We start from the raw sequence: 22609 nt of genomic DNA, 5'->3' as shown, positions 1-22609 counted from the left end.
GAAATATATACAAGATCTTATGGTAGCTCACAGAGGAAAAAATTGTGACAATGAATATATATGTTCATGTATAACTGAAAAATTGTGCTCTACACTGGAATTTTACACAACACGGTAAAATCATTATAACTCAAAAAATGTTAAAAAATGAATTTAAAAGTCAGAGAAAACAAGACAATAAAAACAATAAAGACAGAATGAGAGCAAATTGCTTTTGAGAAACTGTCCAACAGGAGACAATGGAGGAACATCCTTAACAAGGGAGAGGAACGTTATCATTGAACTCTACACCAACTAAAAACAAAGATAACATAGTAACAGACAAACAGAAGCTTACAGGAGTCACTGGAAACAGAGCTGCATTGTAAGAAATGTTAATAGAAAATTCATCAAGCGAAAAGAAAATGACACCATCTAGATGGACTTTTGAATTTAAACATAGGAATTACAAGCCAGCAAGTATCAATACTTGGGTAAATATAAAGTTTGTTTCACACTTTTACTATTTTTAAAAGATAATGATTATTTAAACCACACTAACAATAATGTATCATGGGGGATTATAACGTATGAAGAAGTAAAGGAGGATTAAATAGGAAGGGAGAAATTGCAGGTTATTTTTTCAAGAATTGTACACTCTATGTAAACTAGTATATTATATGAAGATTGACTATTATCGGTAAATGATGTGCCAAGTCTAGAGCAACCAATATAACCTAACAGAGTCAGAGCTAATAAGCCAAGAGTGAAGACAGTAGGGATTCATTTAAACAACAGTAACGACTTAACTTAAAAGAAGGCAGGCAAGAGGAAAAGGACACAAAGAAAACAGGACAAATAGGAAACTAGTAACACCAAGGGTAGCTTGAAATCCAAACAGATCATAATTACATTATATACAATGGTCTATTAAAAACTATCCAAATAAGAGGCAGAGATGGGCAGAATGGATAAAACAGCAACAAATACAAAAAACACAAGACCCAGCTCCATGCTGATGACATGTTTCTATATATAGAAAACCCTAAAAGGTCCACACAAAAGCTACTAGAGCTGATCGAAGAATTCAGCAAGGTAGCAGGTTACAAAATTAACGTTCAAAAATCAGTTGCATTTCTTTACACTAATGATAAATCAAGAGAAAAAGAAAGTAAAGAAACAATCCCCTTTAAAATAGCACCCAAAGTAATAAAATATCTGGGAATAAATCTAAACAAGGAGGTGAAAGAATTAGACACAGAAAACTATAAACCACTGATAAAGGAAATTAAAGAAGACTTTAAAAACTGGGAAGATATTCCATGCTCTTGGATTGGAAGAATCAATATTGTTAAAATGGTCACACTGCCCAAGGCAATCTACAGATTTAATGCAATCCCTATCCAATTACCCAGGACATATTTCACAGAACTAGAACAAATCATAATGAAATTTATATAGAACCATCAAAGACCTAGAATTGCCAAAGCATTACTGAAGAGAAAGAAAGAGGCTGGAGGAATAACTCTCCCAGACCTCAGACAATACTATAGAGCTACAGTCATCAAGACTGCATGGTATTGGTACCAAAACAGACATATAGACCAATGGAACAGAATAGAGAGCCCAGAAATCAACACACAAACTTTTGGTCAACTCATCTTCGACAAAGGAGGCAAGAATATACAATGGAATAAAGACAGTCTCTTCAGCAAATGGTGTTGGGAAAACTGGACAGCAGCACGTAAATCAATTAAGCTAGAACACTCCCTTACACCATACACAAAAATCAACTCAAAATGGATCCAAGACTTAAACATAAGACAAGATACAATAAACCTCCTAGAGGAAAACATAGGCAAAACATTATCTGACATACATTTCAAAAATTTTCTCCTAGAAGAAATAAAAGCAATAATAAACAAATGGGACCTAATGAAACTTACAAGCTTCTGCACAGCAAAGGAAACCAGAAGTAAAACAAGAAGAAAACCTACGGAATGGGAGAAAATTTTTGCAAGTGAAACCGACAAAGGCTTGATCTCCAGAATATATAAGCAGCTCATACGACTCAATAAGAAAAAAATAAACAACCCAATCCAAAAATGGGCAGAAGACCTAAACAAGCAATTCTCCAAGGAAGACATACAAATGATCAAAAAGCACATGAAAAAATGCTCAATATCACTAATTATCAGAGAAGTGCAAATCAAAACTACAATGAGGTATCACCTCACACCAGTCAGAATGGCCGTCATTCAAAAATCCACAAATGACAAATGCTGGAGAGGCTGTGGAGAAAGGGGAACCCTCCTACACTGCTGGTGGGAATGCAGTTTAGTGCAGCCACTATGGAAAACAGTGTGGAGATTCCTCAAAAGACTAGGAATAGTCTTACCATGTGACCCAGGAATTCCACTTCTGGGCTTGTATCCAGAAGGAAATCTACTTCAGGACGACACCTGCACCCCAATGTTCATAGCAGCACTATTTACAATAGCCAAAACATGGAAACAGCCTAAATGTCCATCAACAGGTGACTGGATAAAGAAGATGTGGTATATTTATACAATGGAATACTACTCAGCCATAAAAACTGACAACATAACGCCATATGCAGCAACATGGGTGCTCCTAGAGAATGTCATTCTAAGTGAAGTAAGCCAGAAAGAGAAAGAAAAATACCATATGAGATCACTCATATGTGGAATCTAAAAAACAAAAACAAAGAAACAAACAAAAACAAAGCATAAATACAGGAGAGAAATAGACTCATAGACAGAGAATAGAGACTTGTGGTTACCAGGGTGGTGGAGGGTGGGAAGGGATAGACTGGGATTTCAAAATTGTAGAATAGATAAACAAGATTACACTGTATAGCACAGGGAAATATACACAAAATGTTATGATAACTCACAGAGAAAAAAATGTGACAATGAGTGTGTATATGTCCATGAATAACTGAAAATTTGTGCTGAACACTGGAATTTGACACAACATTGTAAAATGATTATAAATCAATAAAAAATGTTAAAAAAAAAAAAGAACACTAGACCTAGAACACTCTAAACAATTTTGAAAAAAACTAAGTTGCACTGTTTGATTTCAAGACTTAATATAAAGCTAATGTAATAAAGATAGTATGGTACTGGTATAAGAAAAGGTATGTACTTCAATATGATAGAATAAAAAAAGCTGAAGAGAGCTCAATGGATATAGTAACATATTAGCAGTTCTAGATGAATGGATGGCGGGCATCACCCCCAATGAGCATGTCCATTCCCACCTGTTGGTTTTTCCTAGGAACAACCCCAGGGTCCTGTTTTGCCTCTAAGCCCTCAATGAAACAAAGCTTTTTTAAAGGGATGTGATGATTCACAATTCATTTTGGGGCAAAGGCTAAAAATAGTAAGACTTAGAAATAATCTACTCAGTTTACTAGTTATAAACAATTGCTTTACTGAGTATGAAATACACTAGGGCAATCTTGAAAACAATTAATAATTAGCCTCCTACAACAAATTCCACAGAAATTCAAAATATCATGGGAATACTATAAAGAATTACGTGGAAACAAATTGGACAACCTAGAAGTAATGGACAATTTTCTGGAAATATGTAGTCCACCAAGACTGAATCACAGACCAGTCACTAGAAATGAAACAGAATTAGCAATAAAGCAAAAACAGAAACAAAAACAAAACACCTCCCTGAAAACAAAAATCCAGGACCAGATGGCTTCACTAGAGACTTCTACTAAACATACAATGAAGAACACATACTAGTACTTCTCAAACTCTTCAAAAGATTGAAAAGGACGGAGTACTCCCAAACTCATTCTATGAAGCCCCCATCACCCTGACACCAAAACCAGACAAAGACACTATCAAGAAAGAAAACAACAGGCCAATATCACTATGAACATAGATGTAAAAATCCTCAACAAAACATTAGCCAACAGAATCCAACAGCACATAATAAAGATCATACATCATGATCAAGTTGGGTTCATCCCAGGAACACAAGGATGGTTTAACAGACACAAGTCAATCAATGTGATACACCACATCCACAAAAGCAAGGCCAAACACTGCATGATAATCTCAATAGATTTGGAAAAGGCATTTGATAAAATTCACCCATTTATGATAAAAACTCTTACAAAAGTGGGTATAGAGGGAACATATCTCAACACAATAAAAGCTATTTATGACAAACTTAAAGCCAGCAACTGAAAACCTTCCCACTAAAATCTGGAACAAGACAAGGATGCCCACTCTCACCACTCCTATTCAACATAGCCTTGGAAGTCCTAGCCACAGCAATCAGGCAAGAAGAAGAAATAAAAGAGATCCAAATTGGAAAAAAAAGAGGTAAAATTGTCATTATATGTGGATAACATACTATATATAGAAAACCCTAAATGTTCCACAGAAAAAACACTATGAGAGTTATCAAAAGAATTCAGCAAGGCAGCAGGAGACAAGATTAACATCTAAAAATCAGTTGCATTTCTTTACACTAACAATGAATCAACCAGACAAGAAAGTCAAGAAACAATCCCTTTTAAAATTGCATCCAAAAAAAAAACTTAGAAATAAATCTGACCCAGGAAGTGAAAGACTTTTATGTGGAGACCTACAAAACACTAAGAAATTTTAAGAGGACTTAAAGAAATGGAAAGATATCCCATGTTCTGCCATTGGAAGAATTAATCTTGTTAAAATGACCACGCTGCCCAAAGCAATCTACAGATTTAATGAGATCCCTATCAAATTGCCCAAGATGTTTTTCACAGAACTAGAACAAATCATCCTAAAATTTATATGGAATTACGAAAGACCCAGAATTACCAAAGCATTACTGAACAAAAAGAAAAGAGATGGAGGAATAAACCTTCCAGACTTCAGACAATACTACAGAGCTACAATCAAAACAGTATAGTATTGGTACAAAAACAGGCATATGGATCAATGGAACAGAATAGAGAGCCCAGAAATGAACCCGCAAACTTTTGGTCAATTAATCTTTGACAAAGGAGGCAAGAACATACAGTGAGTAAAGACAGTCTCTAGCAAATGGTGTAGGGATAACTGGACAGCAGCATGTAAATCAGTAAGTTAGAATTCTCCCTCACACTATACATAAAAATAATTTATAATGGCTTAAAAACTGAAACATAAGACGAGACACTATAAACCTCTTAGAAGGAAACATAAGCAAAACATTATCTGACATACATCTCAGCAATGTTCTCCTAGGGCAGTCTACCTGAACAATAGAAATAATAGCAAAAATAAATGAATTGGGACCTAACTGAACTTATAAGCTTTTGTACAGCAAAGGAAACCATAAGCAAAACAAAATGACAACCTACAGAATGGGAGAATATATTTGCAAATGATTCAACTGACAAAGGCTTAATTTCCAGAATACATAAACAGCTCATACAACTTAATAATAAAAAACAAACAACCCAATCCAAAAATGGGCAGAGGACCTAAACAAGCATTTCTCCAGTGAAGATATACAAATGGCCAACAGGCACATGAAAAAAATGCTCAATATTGCTAATTGTAAGAGAAATGCAAATCAAAACTACAGTAAGTTATCAACTCACACCAGTCAGAATGGCCATGATTTAAAAGTCCAGGAACAATAAATGCTGGAGAGGCTGTGGAGAAAAGGGAACATTCCAACACTGTTGGTGGGAATGTAGTTTGGGGCAGCAACTGTGGAAAACAGTAGGGAGATTCCTTAAAAGACTAAAAATAGACTTACCCTATGATCCAGCAACCCCGCTTTTGGGTGCACATCAGGAGGGAACTCCAATGCACCCCAATGTTCATAGCAGCAGTATATACAACAGCCAAGACATGGAAGCAACCTAAATGAAGCAACATATGACTGGATAAAGAAATAGTGGTGTATTCATGCAATGGAATACTACTCTGCCATAAAAAAGGATTGAAAATGTCATTTGTAGCAACATGGATGGACCTAGAAATCGTCATTCTAAGTGACATGAGCCAGAAAGAGAAATAAAAATACCATATATGACTTATATGTGGAATCAAAAAAAGAGAGAGAGAGAGAGAGACTATGAACTCACCTACAAAACAAAAACAGACTTGCAGACTTAGTAAACAATCTTAGGGCTACCAGGGAAATGGGGTGGAAAGCGATAAATTTGGGAGTTTGATATTTACAAATGTTAGGCACTATATATAAAATTAGATTTTAAAAACAGTTTTTTCAATATAGCACAGAGATCTATGTACACTACCTGCTAATAACCTATACTGGAAAAGCCACTAGAGCCACCACCTGAGGGAGCGAGAGATGAAGGATTTAGTCATCCTGGGCTAGATCCCGGCCCTCCACAAGTCCTTGCCTGCCGCCTACACCGCCCCCTGGGCGCACTGCGCCCTCCTCCCAGGAGCAGGCTGACATGAAGACTTGTGTCCCTTGAACCTGGGGCAGCAGGTGCCACCTCGGGCCAGGTCGTGGGGGAGATAGGAGCAAGGCCACCAGAGAGCCTGAGGCAGCCCCCTACCCCTGCCGCTGTCCGCATCCCCAACCGCTGACCACACTGCACCTGCCTCCTGGGAGCAGGCTGAATGCGAGAGGTGAGTCCCGTGATCACGGGGCAGCAGAGGCCACCCCAGGCCAGGCCACAGAGGGAGATGGGAGCAAATCCAGCTGTTCTGCCAAAAGCTTTTGATCTCACGGGCAGGCCAACAAGCTCCCGAAGTCCCGGGCCTCCCGCGTTATTGCGCCCCAGGTCGCCTGTGCCCCGGAGGGTCCAGGGCGGCCTCCACTTGCCGGGCAGTGCCACCTACACAGGAAGGCCTTGGCGGGAGGGCCAGTCCGAGCTGGTCCAGGGCCTTCCCGGTGCCCTCCCACCTGAGCCGCCCGGGCCTCACCCGCCGGCTCCCTGCCCTGCGCGCCCCCACCAGCGCCCCCTTGCCTGCCGGGCGGCAGCAGTGGAGGCGGCAGCAAGCGGCGGCCCAGACCCCAGGCCGTGTTCCTCCTCTGGCAGCTGGGCCAGGAGCCCCTCGCTCCAGCCCAGCTTCCGCGCACTCTGCGTGGGCTCCAGGTGTCCGTGCATCCGCATGCGCCCCTCCTCAGCTCGCCCGCAACTCAGAGGCTGCGGCTGGGGCTGCTGCAGTCTGGGGCCGTGGCTACTGGGGCCAGGCGGTGGGCTGGGAGGTGGGGCGGTGGGGCTGCGGGGTCCATCCCTCTGTCTGGCCCGGCCGGGTCACCATCCGTGACACCCCACACCACAACCGACCGGGTCCCGGCACCCAGCAAGAACCACCACTGGCCCTGGGCCAGGCCGCACCCCCAAGCCCCACGCCCCCTGCTCGCCTCCCCCACCCTATCACTGGCTCCCCATCTCTGTCCAGGCACGGCCCCATCAGACCCCCAAGACAGAGCTCAACCTCACACTGAGGTTCAAGCCCCCACACTCCGCTCCACTAGGTCCTAACTATGACTCCCACAGCCCAAACTGACTCCCTCACCCCAGGATTAACCCCAACCCCTCAGCTGGGTACCCCCTATTCCCAGAGCCTCTCACCATGGCCAGCCCTGACTCCCCAGTCGGGTCACTTCCTCTCCAAGCAGCCCTCACCCCCCAGCGTGTCCCTTTCACTGTGGGATCACAGCTCACTCTGAGTGCGCCCCTGTCCGAAGCTGCCTCCCTTACCCCTCACTGCTCACCCCGCGGGGGGCAGGGCAGACCAGGCTCTGGTCACCATGGCGACAAACACCAGATGCTGATCCGGCCTGGTGTGTCTGTCCAAGGCTTCTGGGCACTGCCAACAGGCTGGGAAAGTTCCAGTTCCCACCAGGGAGCCCCACCCCAGCGCCTGGGCCACATCTGAGCCAGCGGGCCAGGGCGGTTCAGCGCTGCACGCCGATGGCCTGTGGGCATTTGATGGGTGACGGAGCAGACGGTGATCTGCACCCCGAGGGCAGAGGCACTGGGCATGTGGACCTGTGGGATGGGTAGCCAGAGCCAAGCCCGGTGATGGACAGCAGGTGGTGGGTTGTATGCCTGGCCTTGGCTCCACTGAGTTGGGTGCAGGGACCATGTTTTTTCATGACAGGGCAGAGAGAAGATGGATGGGAACTTTGAAAGTGTCTAAGTTAGGAGCCCAAGAGAACATAGCCGGCAGCTGAGCTGGCCAGGCCACCTTGGACCCTGCCACACCGCTGGCCCTTGCATCTGGGGAGACTGACCATTAATGGGCAAGTTAGACGTCCCCCTCCTCCCCCACCTGTGCTGTAGTTTACGGACAATTGAAGAGAGTTTGACAGGTAATTTAAACCCCAATAATTGTTACTTTCTCTGCGGGAGATCAGGTCCACAGTCACAGTGAACCTGGCAGGGCTCCTGCCAAACCCCAGCCTGGGGCAGAGGAGGACTGCCAGGAAACATCCTCTTAGCTCTCACCAAGAGGCACTGTAGTAGAAAAGAAAAAACCTGACTCCATATTAGATCTGTTCCTTTTATCTTAATGCTGTGCCATTTTATAGGCTCAGTCTTGCCAGCTCTGCACCTTGTGTAAAACAATGTTGCCTTTAGCCTGAAATACACAGGAGAGCCTGTTCTCAACTCTCTGACCTTAGGATATTAACACTTTTGCACTCCTATAAAGATAACAAGTTGCAGAACAGAAAATGACCTTTATTTTGTTAGGGGTTTTACAGGGGCACCATGACCTGACCCACGTGGACAGCTCCAAGAAACAAAACAATCCAAAAACAAAGAACTCTGACACCAAGAAGTTTGCAACAACCAAACACACTCCCTCCCCTTTTTAGTAGAAAGGAGCCTGAATTCTGACATGGGAAAGATGATTCTCCAGGACATTAGTCAGCTTTTATCTTAGTCGGCAGGCTTTTCAAATAAAGTTGCTATTCCTTGCCCCAACACCTTATTTCCCAATTTACTGGCCTGTCATGCAGTGAGCAGAACTCAGTAACAGAAACAGAAATTGCATATAATAATGACTTAGACTTTCTTTTAAACCTCCTCCATGCTAAAGTTCTAAGGGAGAGAAAGGGGCACATGTGTTATCCTCCCACTTTTGAAGTGAGCTGGCGCCAAGTATACTCAGCTGTAAGATGGCCTGGGGATAGCAACACTAATTTGCAAACACTTGACTAAGGAACAGAAGGACCAAAACCTGCTTCTCAGCAACCCCCTTTCACCCCAGGCTACAGTTGCCAGTGTTCAGATCGGATGGATTAATTGAAACATTCAGTTCCGTACTGATAAGTTTCCTGGGTACTGTCATCTCATCTCCACATTTTAAAAAGTTGTGAAAATAAAAAAGAAAAATGAAAGATGCCTAGTGGGGAAAAAAGCAAACAAACAAAAAAAAAGAAGAGAAGAAAAACAAACAGAAAGATACAATAAGGGCTTAGTTCCATCACAAAGTATTGAAGTCCCTTCATAAATGTCACGTTTCTGATCATGATTGCAAAATATTAACACTTAGAATTGGCACTGCTAAACAGATCATAAAGCCATTTGCAGCAACATGGATGTTCCTGGAGAATGTCATTCTAAGTGAAGTAAGCCAGAAAGAGAAAGAAAAATACCATATGAGATCGCTCATATGTGGAATCTAAATAAATAAATTAATTAATTAATTAAAAAACAGAAACAGACTCATAGACATAGAATACAAACCTGTGGTTGCCAGGGGGAAGGGGGTGGGAAGGGACAGACTGGGGGTTCAAGATTGGTAGATACTGACAGGTAAATATAGAATAGAGAAACAAGTTTAGGCTGTAGAGCACAGGGAAATATATTCAAGATCCTGTAAGTAGCTCATGGTGAAAAAGAGTATGAAAACAAATATATGTGTATTCATGTATGACTGCAAAATTGTGCTGTGCACCAGAAATTGATGCAACATTGTGTACTGATTATAACTCAATAATAATCATAAAAAGCAGAAATCAGGCCATGGTTACTCGAGCGGCTCCATGCAGGGATCTGGTAACCTACTTCCTCTGGATGCAGCCCCGAGAAGGCATCTTCAGCTCAAAGCTGGAAAAACTGTGCCCAGGAGGGGCCTTGGCCTGGAGACCCCAGATCATACCTCATCTGGTCCAACTAAGAGACTCGGTCCCTGCAGGTCAAGGCTCAGAGCCCATGCGGGGGGGACACAGGGCGAGCACAGGTCCCTGCAGCCTGGCTTCGGCCCCAGCAAACCTGCCCGCACCTTCCGGGAAACTCTGGGGCACACACACCTCTTGCCCCTGGAACCATTTCCTTCTACACACAGGCTCAGAGATCAAGTTTGTTTTAAGTTAATCGTAGGCATTTGCCAGGGGTGGGGCAGGGGGAAGGGTAAACCGGGGCTAGGAAGATGTTTCCTCTGATTCGTTTACTCAAAAGGAAAGGGCCAAAGAACCGCTAATTCGTCCTCAAAATCCTCGACTGCTCCATCACAATGTTGGCCACTTGGTCAAAATTTCTTCATCTCTTTTTTTAAAATAAATTTCTTTTTTCTTTATGAATTCTGGGAGTCTCTAGAGAGGGCCATCAGGATGGGGGATCACTTGTGCTTCTGGGCTGAGAGCCAAGACCTGACGTGCAGAGTGGAACCAGCTCTCCCAGAGACACGGAGCCCTAGGCTGGGGCAGAATCCTGACCGAGTAAGCCAGAGTTTTGGGGTTTTTTTGAAGGGTGGTGGTGGAAGTGGGGAGGTCCCTGGAAAAGATGTTCCAGCAGAGGCAGGAGTCTGGGCTCTGTGAAGTAGGAAAAAAGAGATGTGGAGCAGAGTCTCCCACTGATGCCTGCCTGAGTCCCAGCACTGAGAAGTCAGGGATGCAGCACTCTCCTGGAGCCGTACAGTGCACAGGACCCCGAGCTCTGGGATGAAGCCCTATTTGGTTACAGCCCTGTGCACAGGGCTACGAGGTCAGGGGTGCAGCCCTTTTCTGGTACAGGACTGTGAACAGGACCCCATGGTCAACTTTGCAGCCTCATTCTGGGACAATGCTGTGCATACAGCCCCCAGATTAGGGATGCAGCCCTGTTGTGCACCAGTCCTGTACACAGGGCTCTGAGGTCACTGACAGAGCCCTGTCCTGGAACATCCCTATGCACAGCACTCTAAGTTCAGGGGGGCAAACCTGTCATGCTGAAGTCCTCTATGCAATGCTCTGAAGTCAGGGGTGCAGACCTACCCAGGTGCAGTCCTGTCCACAGGGCTCCCAAGTCAGGGATTCAGTCCTGTTCTCAGAGAGTCTTGTGCACGGACCTCCGAGGTCAGGTGTGCTGCCCTGTCCTGGGACAGCCTGTGCAAGGGGCGAGGAGATCAGGGATGCATTGCTATTTGGGGACAGTTTTTTGCACAGAGCAAAGGTCAAGAATGCAGCCCTATCCTGGGACAGTAATGTGCACAGGGATCTGAGATCACTGATGCAACTCTATCCTGGTAAAATCCTATGCAAAAGTCCCAGAGGTCAGGGATGCAGGCCTGACCTGTGACAGCCCTGTGCACTGGCGTCTGAAGTTAGGGGTGTAGACCTATACTGATACAGTCCTGTATATAGTGCTGTCAGCTCAGGGATGCAGCCATATTCTCTTTCATCTTTCTGGTAACTGGGGAGGGATCAGCACCTTCCACCACCCTCCCTCTGCCCACCCTGGCATCCTGCTGGGCTCTGGAAGGACCCCAGGCTTGCATGCCACACTCCAGATCCATGGTCACATACTCACAGCTGCCCTCTCTGGACTTGGCAGGTCCCTCTGCCACCCCTGACCGGCCTCTTTCCAAAGACCTGTGCAGGATTGCTCACATCACTTACCATTATAAACATCCCATTCTTTAAATTTCCATGGGTCTTGCTTTGCCATAGAAAGACAACTGGTTTCTTGTTATCAATCTTTTTGAAGACAAGAATCTCAAGAGCCCTGACAGAGACTTTGACTATGATGGTTTGCCCCCATGCCCTTTTGTATGATTGACTTTCCCCCACCCTGTTATTTATAAGAGAATCACATTTCCAAATTGGATCAATTTCTAACTCTGAGAGCTAATCCCAAAGTTAGCCACCAGATGGCGCACGATCTCTTCCTCTCACGTCTGGCTTGTTCTTTACAGATAAAATGAAGTATACTCAGAGTTTTAAGACTGTTTGCAGAAGCACTCCAAATTTTTTTTTAATGTCCTGTTAAGAAAAGTATTTAGAAACGGGCTGGGCAAAGGGGAAAATTGGTAATTTATCTAGCCACACAGTTCAGCAGAACTGGCGACTCAAGGCAAACCTTGGGGAGGATGCTGTCTCACCAGGTTATAGCCACAGATGGCATTATTCCAAAGTAATGTTGATTGCTATATTTCTAAGCATTTTTTTGCCACCTAATTTTGGAGCTGTACAGATTCCTTTCTGTATAGACATAATCAAATTAAAAAAATTTTTTAATTAAAAACAAAATTAACAGAGGTATTTGGGATTGAACCCCAAACCTGATGCATGCTAAGCACGTGCTCTACCACGGAGCTGTACCCTCTCCCCTCTGGGGAGATATTTTAATAAAGGGAAAAGCCCAACAAAAAAATCCAACAAAGAGGGACATTTGCAGAGAATACAGTTGCCCAGGATGATGAAATTGCCAGGGAGTTTGGGGTGTATATTTTTGTTAATGCTTGATGTTCATTTTGTTTTGCTTTTGTCTCAAATGACAGCAGACCACCGTGGTGACTGCTGCTCCTCTGTGGAGCCAAGGTTTTAAGCAGCTGTTGTACCAGGAAGCCCTTGAAGTAGTGGTCCAGTGGGGCAGCCTGTGAGGCGGAGACACACAGGTCCCCTGGAGCAGCACATGAAGCAGCTACACAGAGCCTCCCCAACGCTACCAATCGGGGCCCGGCTAGCAGGTTTTTAAGGCACCTTGTGCCCAGAAACAAGAGGGCCAGGCAAGGTCAAAGCTAAAGATTCTGCCTGGACCCCTATTCTCCAAGGTCCTGCTTCTGCCACAAAAGCTAAGAAGAAGAAAAAATGGTGCGGGATGTTGTTGGTCCCCTCTCCCCACCACTCACTGTTAAAATGTTTGCAGACATGAATCCAGAGAATTATATTAAAGAGTCCAATTTCCCTAAGGGCGTTTCATCGGCAGGGAGAGGAGGAGGGAGAGGCACATCTGCTCAAGGCTGATTCGCACCCAGAGGCGGCTGAGAGCTTGGGGATCTCTGGCCTCTGGCAGGGGCTCCCCTCGTGCCATTTAAGGGCAAGCACCTAGCTTTGGAAGGTCAGAGGCCTCCTGGCCCTGTCTTCTCCAGGAAACCTTTCCAAGCCTGTCATGTTGCCACTCAGGGTGACCTGGGAAGTGAAAACTTGCTCTGAACCCAGGCCTCAAGTTTGGGCATTTCTTGGCGCTACAAACCCCACAATTCCCAGCTCAGGCAACTGATGGCGGGGTGGGGAGGATGGGAACCAAAAAGGCCAGGGCAGCCCTGCTGTCATCTTCCAATAGTCTTAGGGTCTCTCGACCCTCAATGAGATTTGAAGGGAGCGAGACCAAAGCAGAGCTGGTGACACTTCCTTAGTAACAGCAGCAGCTGGGGAGCCCAACTTGTCACTTCTTAAAATTTGAAATGTATTTGAAAATTAACATTGTGTGAATGTAAGGTGTACACTCGCATGTTATATGATGGTTGCCGTTGTAGAGATAATTAGTTTGACTCCCTGTCCTGGCACCCTCGCTAGAAGAGGGAAGTGAATTGTGAACAGCTGGGTGCTAGGATTTAAAAAAACAAAAAAAGCATAAATTAATTGTGTTAAGAAATCTTTCATTTTAAAAATTCACCAAAACTTAAGTATAAAGAAAGAGCAGGGAATGGTGTGTCCCCTAATGATCTCTCCAAATTTAAAAGAGCCTTTTGTATATAATAGGGAAACAAAGCTGCAGAGCTGAATTTAACAAGTTATTAGCTTACTTTTAGAAGAGGCAAAGAAAAACCTAAGGCGAGTGAAACTTAAACACTTAAGACTCAAAATCAGTGCGACCCAACGTTTCAGTTGAGGCTGCAGCCGAGTCGAATTAAGACTCAGCATTGTTGTTTTGTTTTGTTTTGTTTTGTTTTGTTTTACCCCACCTAAATAGTACCCATTTGACTAGAATGTCCTATTCTCTCCTTTATAAGAAAATTTACTGTGTAGTATGTAGTGAGCCAATGGAATATTTAAGAGTCTCTGACTATTCTGAAACTTGGACAAAAATAGCCTATATATACACCCACATGGACATGACTGAAACCAGTTTATGAAAGAAAATGGTAGGATATATAGTACATACCCTTGGTTGGAGGGACTCAAGAAAAGAAGGGAGGTTGAACTTTAAATACAAGAATTTCGGTGTTCTAAACTGCTGTATAAATTTCCCTATGCCTAGAAAGTATTGATTTTTTTTAAAAACTCAGTTTCCTCACCAAGGAGGGCATAAACAGTACCAAACTAATGCTGAGTCTTCACCCAGATCAACGTCCCCAGGCCTCCTTAATCTGCCCTCTCAAACAACCTGTCTTACAGAAATTCACCATAAACAGGTTCACATGTAGTTTTGAATTTTTGCATTGACTTTTTTTTTCCTTCTAGCAGCTTGATATTCCTCAGGATGGGGACAGATTGATTTAGCCCCTTCCTTCACTATTGCTTGCTTGGTTTGTTTCCAAAATTACTCGATTACACACAGTTGCCCTGAAATTCTACTGGCATCATTGTGTCAATGTTGGAATATTTCCCTAGGAGAGCTTCCTAGATGTGGAACTGCTGGGTTACAGAGTGAGCCCCGTTAAAAGTTGTATTGCCAAACTGCCCTGCAAGATACCATACCAATTTATTTTTCCACTGCAGGGCAGGAAAGCTCTTTTTGCTAGACTCACCCAAACTTGGTAGTACCAATCTGTATCACCTCCATGTGGGTCATTTTTTCCTGTCTAGCCCACTATGTAGCTTTAGAGAATATTTTAATATCTTAGAGGACTGGCCTGTTCTCACTGGGCAGTTGACAGTTTTGGTCGTGTGATTTCCCAATGAAGCCATTTATTAAAATGCATAAGACACTGATTGAAGGAAAATGTGTGTATACATATGGCTTCTCAAAATATTGGTTTTATTCTACAAAGGTATGCTCCAGTGCTCATTATATTCTTTAAATTACGTGTGTATTATGTATACACAAAGAAGTGTATTTTACCTATTAAAAGAAGATGAATTACATAGGAAGACTCTGCTTGGAAACTGAGGCCAAAGGCCATCAGACGATATTATTAAGGAACAGAGGCAAAAATGACAGAACTCTCCTAATTCAAAAAGGTTCATGCACCTGAATGCTCAGAGCAGCGCTATTTATAATAGTGAAGATATGGAAGCATCCTGAGTGTCCACTGACAGGTAAGTGGATAGGGATACGGCAGGTACATATACCACAAGGAACATCACCTGCTTATAAGAAATCGTGCCATTAGCAACAACGTGGATGGACCTATTATGTTAAGTGAAATAAGTCAAAGACAAATACTGTTGTAACATATATAGAGTCTAAAAAATAAATGAATATATCTAGCAAAACAGAAACAGACCCACAGACATAGCAAACTGGTGTTCACCATTGGGAGAAAGAGGTGGGGAGAGGCCAGGTGGGGCAGGAGTCTAAGAGGTACGAACCACTACATATAATATAGACAAGAAACAAGAATCTATTACACAGCACAGGAAGATATAGCCATCATTTTAATAACTGTAAATGGGGTCTAATCTTTAAAAATATTAAATCGCTATGTCATACACCTGAAACTAATAGAAGACTGTAAATCTACTATACTTCAAATTTTTATATATATTTTTATGGAAGTACAGTTAGTTGACAATGTGTCCATTTCTGGTGTAGAGCACAATGCTATAATCATACAGGAACATATATTCATTTTCATATTATTTTTCATCATGTTACTACAAGATATTGAATATTGTACCCTGTGCTGTACAGTATAAACTTGCTTATATACTTCAATTAAGTTAAAAATACAACCACCACACAAGTCTAGACACAGCAACTCTTGTTTGTACATTTTTGCGGGTAAAATGATTAAGGCTAGTAAAGAGGTCAGGATAAACAGCTTTGGAATAGACTGACTAGAGTCGTCAAAAACAAAGTTTCATTGCTGCTAGAATCCATGGAAAACTTTTCAAGTTCAGCTACAGAGCACACATGATGGCCTGTCCAAGGTCTTCCTGCTGCTCCATTTTAATTAAGCCACGTTGGCACTACTTCCGTCACCAAAATTTCTCAACTCCACCCTTTCATCAAAACAGGACCTTTTACAGTATCACTGAGTGGGACAAAAAGCCAACCATGTGCCTCCTGATGCGACGCGCCGAGAAACACACAATATGATGCATCTAGTATTTTTGCCAAAAATATATTACACAGACCTAGCCATGAGGAAGTGTAAGCACGGGAGACAGAAAACCACAGACAGTGTGAGAACAGTGACTCTTGCTTGAACACTTTGGGGGCAGGGGAAGCAGTTTAGCAGCAAATAATTTAGTGTGGACAGTGTCTTTGAATAGGCACATAAAGGTATCACAGGATACAATTTCAGTGACTTATGGATTCTCTGGGAAAGCCTGAGAGTCCCGCTGTGGAGCACACATGACAGGCTGTTGTATTTCAGCCTAGTTAATAAATATTTGCACTATTGATCTTATAATTCTTCACTAGAAATCCTGGAAAAATCTTATTTACAGCCTTCTTGAGTCCTTCTGGAGCATCTGTATAATTAGACTTTAAGAAACATTCTCGGCCTGTAAAAGTGGTTGTGATCATAACTGGAATTACATTGAGTTCTGGGAAGAACTGACCACATCAATTCAACACTGGACTCTGCTATCCAAAAACCTAGTGTTTCCATTTATTCAAATGCTTCTCTTTCCTCCTTCCCTCCTTCCCATTAATCAGAAATAGCATGTAATGAGTTCAGATTTTTATCATCCCTAAGGCAACCCTAAGGAAAAAAAAACTTTTAACTAAGTAATCAAAATGATATATAAAGATTTATCCAACACAAAAAACAAAGAAGGAAAAGGAAAAAGACCTGGTAGGGATGAAACCAAAATTGTAGACAGAAATCCAATCATACTGATAATTACATTAAACTAGAAAGGGCTAAATCCTCCAATCAAACAGCAGAGGTATTCCAACTAGATAAAGAAGCCAGATGCAAAAGATGACACTGTATATGATCCTACTCATATTAGATGTTCAGAAAAGACAACTTTGTGGGGACTGAAAGCAGACTGATTGCCTGGGGCTGGAGACAGTAGAGATGGCTGACGGCTAACGGGCACAAGGGAGCTTAATGAAGTGATGGAAATATTCAAAAATTGATTTGTGGTCATGGTGGCACAACTTGCAGATTTACTAAAGAAGGAAATGCACACTCAGAATTCTATATTATGTAACCAAGGGGTGACTGCATGTTTTGAAAACTACAGTGCAATAGCACTAATCCTTAGTCTGTAAAATAAACATTGACCACTGACAAAGATGGACAGCCATTGGAAGTCTCATACACTGCGGAAAGGATTGCAAATCGGTTCAGTCACCTTGGCAATGGGATTTGATGTCCACCCTCTAACCCAGCAAATCCAGTCTAGATACATACTCAATAGAAATGCATGTATGTATGCACCAAAGTCATGTGCAAAAATGTTCATTGTAGGTCCAAATGGCAAACCACCAAAATGTACATCAGCAAAATGGACAACTAAATAATGGTTTATTCATACAACGGAACTAGAATTGCTTGCAACCTGGATAAGTCTCACAATGATTCTCTTTATATTTAAGTCAGAAAAGTAGTTATTCTGGGGAGGACGCCAAAGGGGGCTTCTGGAGTGCTGCTCATGGCCATTCTTCTCTGGGTGCTGCTAAATGGATGCGTTCCCTTTGCAGGGTTTAAGGAAACTTTTTACACTTTGGATGTGCATGTCTTCTGTATGAATAGAATACTACGTATGCATCAGTAAAATATTTACTACAGTTATACAATAGTATTTAGAGTAGTGGAAAGCTATGTGAAGAGAACGTGTGGGTAGTGAGATTTTTTGAGTAATTTAATACATTGTATATGCACTTACCCTTCAAAAATACAGAATGTAAGTATGTTTACGGTCAGAAAAATCAAGAATGGTATTCTTATTTTGAGTGTGGTACTAGTAGATATTTCTATTTTGGCAACTTGTTAGGGAAAACAAATTGTCTTGCCCCTCATAGGATAGCAAATACTATAGATAATTCACAAATGAAGTGTATTCTAATTCCTCTTAAAAAATAAAAACAATGAAAAGGAGCACGAATGCAGCTGTGCATAAAAATCAAAGCACGTGGGAAAGTACGGTGTAGAGGTCAGATCCTGCAGGCAACGTTTTGATTCAAACCTCACCGCATCCCCATGTCCTGGCTCTGTGGCTTCAGCAAGTTGCTTACGCTCCGTGCATCCTCTTTAGGTGCTTGGCACAGGGCCTGGTGTGTGATGCAGTAAATCCATAGCTAATGTTCCCCCAAATTCTGAAAGTTAGAATGACACAATCACTACCCTGTTCAGACATTAAAAGGCTGAAAAGTCCATAAAGATAGAGTTTTGGCACACTGATGAAAGTGAACACAGAGAAACGAAACAAAAATTAAATGTTGTATTAGCTTTCCAGGGCTGCTGTGACAAAGCTCCAAACTGAGTGGCTTAAACAACACATATTTATTTTCTGAAAGATCTAGAGTCTAGAGGCCCAAGAGCAAGATGTCAGCAGGTTCAGTTTGTTTGAGGCCCCTCTCCACACCTTACAGCTGGCCACCTTCTCCCTGTGTCCTCTCATGGTCTTTCCTCTGTGCATGCACATCCCTGTGTCCATATTTCCTTTTATTTAAAAAAAAAAAAGCCATACTGGATAAGGGCCCATCCACCTGACTTCATTTTATCTTAATTACTTCTTTAAAGACCCTCTCCTGATACAGTCATATTCTGAGGTTCTGGGATTTATGACTTCACCATGTTATTGTGTTTAAAGACAGAAAGAGTAAAAAAAAAAAAAACATTTAATAACTTGGTTTTGGGTAATTTTTGAAAATTGGAATAAGTTTTAAGCATAACCCTTTTTCCCAAAGTGTTGAACAGTCAAAAATGTACAATAGTATTGCCAGAAAAAAAAAAAAAACACAGATAAAAGCTGCAAATGGTTATCAAATTTTTTCACAGGGAGAAAAAGAGCTCCTAAGCTTAAATAAAGATGGTGGGGATGAAGGGAAAATCACACAGAAACCATCATTGGTTTAACTACATACAGTAAAAACTTTTCATATGAGAACCATGTAAGAAGCCAAGGAGGGGAAACTTCATTACAATGGACCATTGTTTGTTACAAGAGCTTATGTAGATAAAGAACTCCTTATCTTCAGAGTTGAAAGAAGGAATGATAGGAATGAATAAAAACGTAACAAAGCGTTTTACAGAAATGTGAAGATAAGAGGAAAAACAATCAATATCCTTTGAAATCAAAGAGTTGTACCTGTGTGTGTTTAAAATAATTACAAATGCCTAGAAGCCATTACCACTAAGATGTGAACACCCTGCATGATTTAAATCAACGCCAGCTGTGTATCTAAAGCCACAGGAGTCTTGCAAAGTTCCCTCCCACAATTCTGCTTCCTGAAAGTGGAAGCAGCAAGGTGTGGGGGCAGTTTTGCACAGACTGGTTGCAACACTGTAATAAGAAATGGGGGGAAAAAACCCATCTGGCCCATGCAGGACACCTCAAAGGGGCAGGGGGACAGCCTGCTGGGCATCAGGACACATTCCAGTGAACAGGCTGCCCAGGAACCTAGCTCTTTCTGGTAAATCCCAACACCAGCCAGGAAGATGAATGCCCGCAGCCTTGGCTAGCCTGATGGAATGCCCTCCCACGTGCGTGCGGGAGGCTCCGCAAGAAGGCAAGACAGGCACACCTGTTGCTACTCCTGAGACCTGACCACCAGCTTAATAGGGAGCGCCTCTGGCCAGAAGTGTTGGCATCACCTGTGAGCTTGTGGGAAAAGCTAATTCATGGGCCCGACACACTGAATGAGAATCAGTGGAGAAGGGGATTTGGATATTGTGTTTAAGCAAATTCAAGATGATTCTGACACACTTTAAAGTTTGAGAACAAATGATGCAAAGAAAAAAAAAAAGACTGATCCTGCCTCCCCGCCGTTTGCTTGAGGGCCTCAATGACCATACAATCATAAAAAGCTTAGTAGTTTCAAAACGGTGGAAACAAAGGAAAAAAAGAATAAACCCGCCACTATCCCGCCTTTTACGCACCTGTCACATCGAGATATGAATGAACAGAAGCAATCTTTGAAAAATGTGTTTCATTTTGAGTGAGCCAAGATCTTTATGCCATTGGACAAAAAGGAAATTTACTGATTTATTAGAATCGCACAACAAACTCATGTTTGCATCAAAATAATCAAACAACTCTTCATCAAAATACAGGAAAGAAAAATCAGACAGTTAAGGAGACTTGCCCTTTTCAACTACAGCGGTAGAAGCACGGCTGTTCTCACAAGCTCCTGACAATACTTCCGCAGCGGGGCGCCAAGAGGGCTGGGGATCTGCAGCACGTGCCTTCAAGAACTCCTTAAAATGTTCCATCTTCTCAGCTGGGTAAGGAAAAACGCTCGCTGTTTCAAACTACTCCTTCACGGGGGTTGGGGGACAGGGGGTGCCGTCAACATCATTTCTCAGGGCGGAAGCTTTGAACCTCGGAGCTGGAAATAGTGCCGTAACCAAGCTGAGGCTGGTGTGGGCAGTGATGGGCCAGAATGCATCACATCTCAGCCTACTTTCCCAAGATCTTACTTGGCCCCTCTCACAGGGATGCCCAGGGACTGCATGCAGCACACTGGAGTTAGGAAATGGCGAAATGTTTAGGGAAGCTGAGAGGCTCGAAGGCGGGCAGGTAAGCGCAGGGGATTCCCCCAGGGGCTCCCCCGACATGCAAACTTGGAGACCCTCACCCGCAGCACGACGTTCCTTGTGCCTCTGCGCCAGGCTCAGGATCGCGCTCTTCACGTGAAGCTGTACACGGGGCCTTCCGAAGACGCTGATTTCAACGGAGTCCCCGGATCGCACCGTGTTCACGGAAAGCAGGGCCTGGCTCATCCACTGTATCCTTGGAAGGATGTCTAGCTCCGGGCCTGACAAGGAGAGAGACACCCCTGGCTGTGGCATGGTCGAAGGGCGGAGGGGCTAGCAGGGAAGCGGAGGGCCGGGAGCGGGCACCACGGGGCAAACGTGGCCCAAGAACCTGGGCGCCAGAGGCAGAAGGCTGCTCTGCCGGCCTCCCTCGGGCTGGGGGCGGCCAGACCTCCTGCGCGCCCGGTCTGCTCACCGAAGACCTGGTCGGCCAGCCACGCCTCCAAGTAAAACACCAGCGGGTCTTCCAGGTCCTCCACGGGGAACCACCACGGCCGGACGAGAACCCGCGGCGGCAACATCAACAGCCCGTCGCCCTGGGCGGGCGCCGTCCGTTCTCCCTCCTGCGCCTGCGCAGCCCCTCCGGGGTCGCCCATGCCCGGGTCAGCGCCGGAGGAGCCCGGTGTGAGCCACTCTCACGGGACTTGGGGAGGGGCGAGCCGGCCTTTATGCTCCTGGGGCCCCGCCCCTTCCGGTGCCCCCGCGCCCTGTTGCTGGGAAACGCCCCGCCCCTTCCGGGACACCAGCTTCCCGGCTGATGTGGGGCACGTGGGTTTCCTCTTCCACCGTGAGCTGGCTTTCATCTGAGCCCCGGTGGCTCTCAGAGGCTCTCCGTGGTCGTCCCCTCTGGTCAGGTGACACTTAGTCCCAAGGCTCCCAACACAGCACGTGGCTGATGGCCTGCGTAGTTGGAATTGGGGACCTGAGTGGGCGGCAGTCAAGGTCAGTGCCCAGGTGATGGTTTCTGCGAGGTCGGCAGGTGGGTCAGGCCGAGGGCAGGCCCGTGGAGTCTACATCCTGGCTCTTCTGCAGTCTGTGATCTGTCCTCTGATTCTCTGGTTGGTTAGCAATTCAGAAGCATTCAAACAGGTGTGTCGTGATTTCAAATATAAACGCCATAGTTGGTCATTCTAGAAAAAGAGCCAGTGTAGACAATTCCTGTTTGTTTCCGATAATCCTCAGACAGCTAATATTGATGCACACTTCTCCCCAGTATGCTTAACTTTAACGTAAGAATTTAAATTATAGCAGGGGAGGGTATAGCTCAGTGGTAGAGTGTGTGCTAAGCATGTATGAGGCCCTGGGTTCAAATCCCCAGAATTTCTGTTAAATAAATAAATAACCCACCTAATTACCTCCCCCAAGACCCTCCCCCCAGTTTAAATTATGAAAGATTTCACCCATGCATGAAAGTTGTATAGCGGAGACTCATGCACCAACACCCTCCCGCTTAAAATGTTAACCATTTTCCCACATTTGCCTCACTTCTCTCTTCTTTAAAATAAATATCACTAAAGCATCTTTCCTTTCCCTCCCCACAGGGAATCATTGTACTGAAGTTGGTGTGTATCAGCCATGTATGTTCT

General features: G+C 43.8%; 1 protein-coding gene across 1 annotated transcript; it reads right to left on the bottom strand.

The window, feature by feature from the left end:
* Positions 1-20397: 20397 nt before the first annotated feature.
* On the bottom strand, positions 20398-21629 carry LOC140691698 (oocyte-expressed protein homolog). Its single transcript, XM_072955554.1, has 3 exons — positions 21439-21629; positions 21065-21244; positions 20398-20707 (listed from the first exon to the last, which is right to left on the bottom strand). Exons 1-3 carry the CDS (start codon positions 21617-21619, stop codon positions 20559-20561), a joined length of 510 nt encoding a protein of 169 aa, XP_072811655.1. The 5' UTR covers positions 21620-21629; the 3' UTR covers positions 20398-20558.
* Between the last annotated feature and the right edge of the window lie 980 nt (positions 21630-22609).

This window comes from Vicugna pacos, chromosome 36, assembly GCF_048564905.1.
Source record: "Vicugna pacos chromosome 36, VicPac4, whole genome shotgun sequence".
Classification (NCBI taxonomy): domain Eukaryota; kingdom Metazoa; phylum Chordata; class Mammalia; order Artiodactyla; family Camelidae; genus Vicugna; species Vicugna pacos.
Note: the sequence above shows the minus strand (reverse complement) of the source record. Positions and strands in the feature narration are given on the sequence as shown.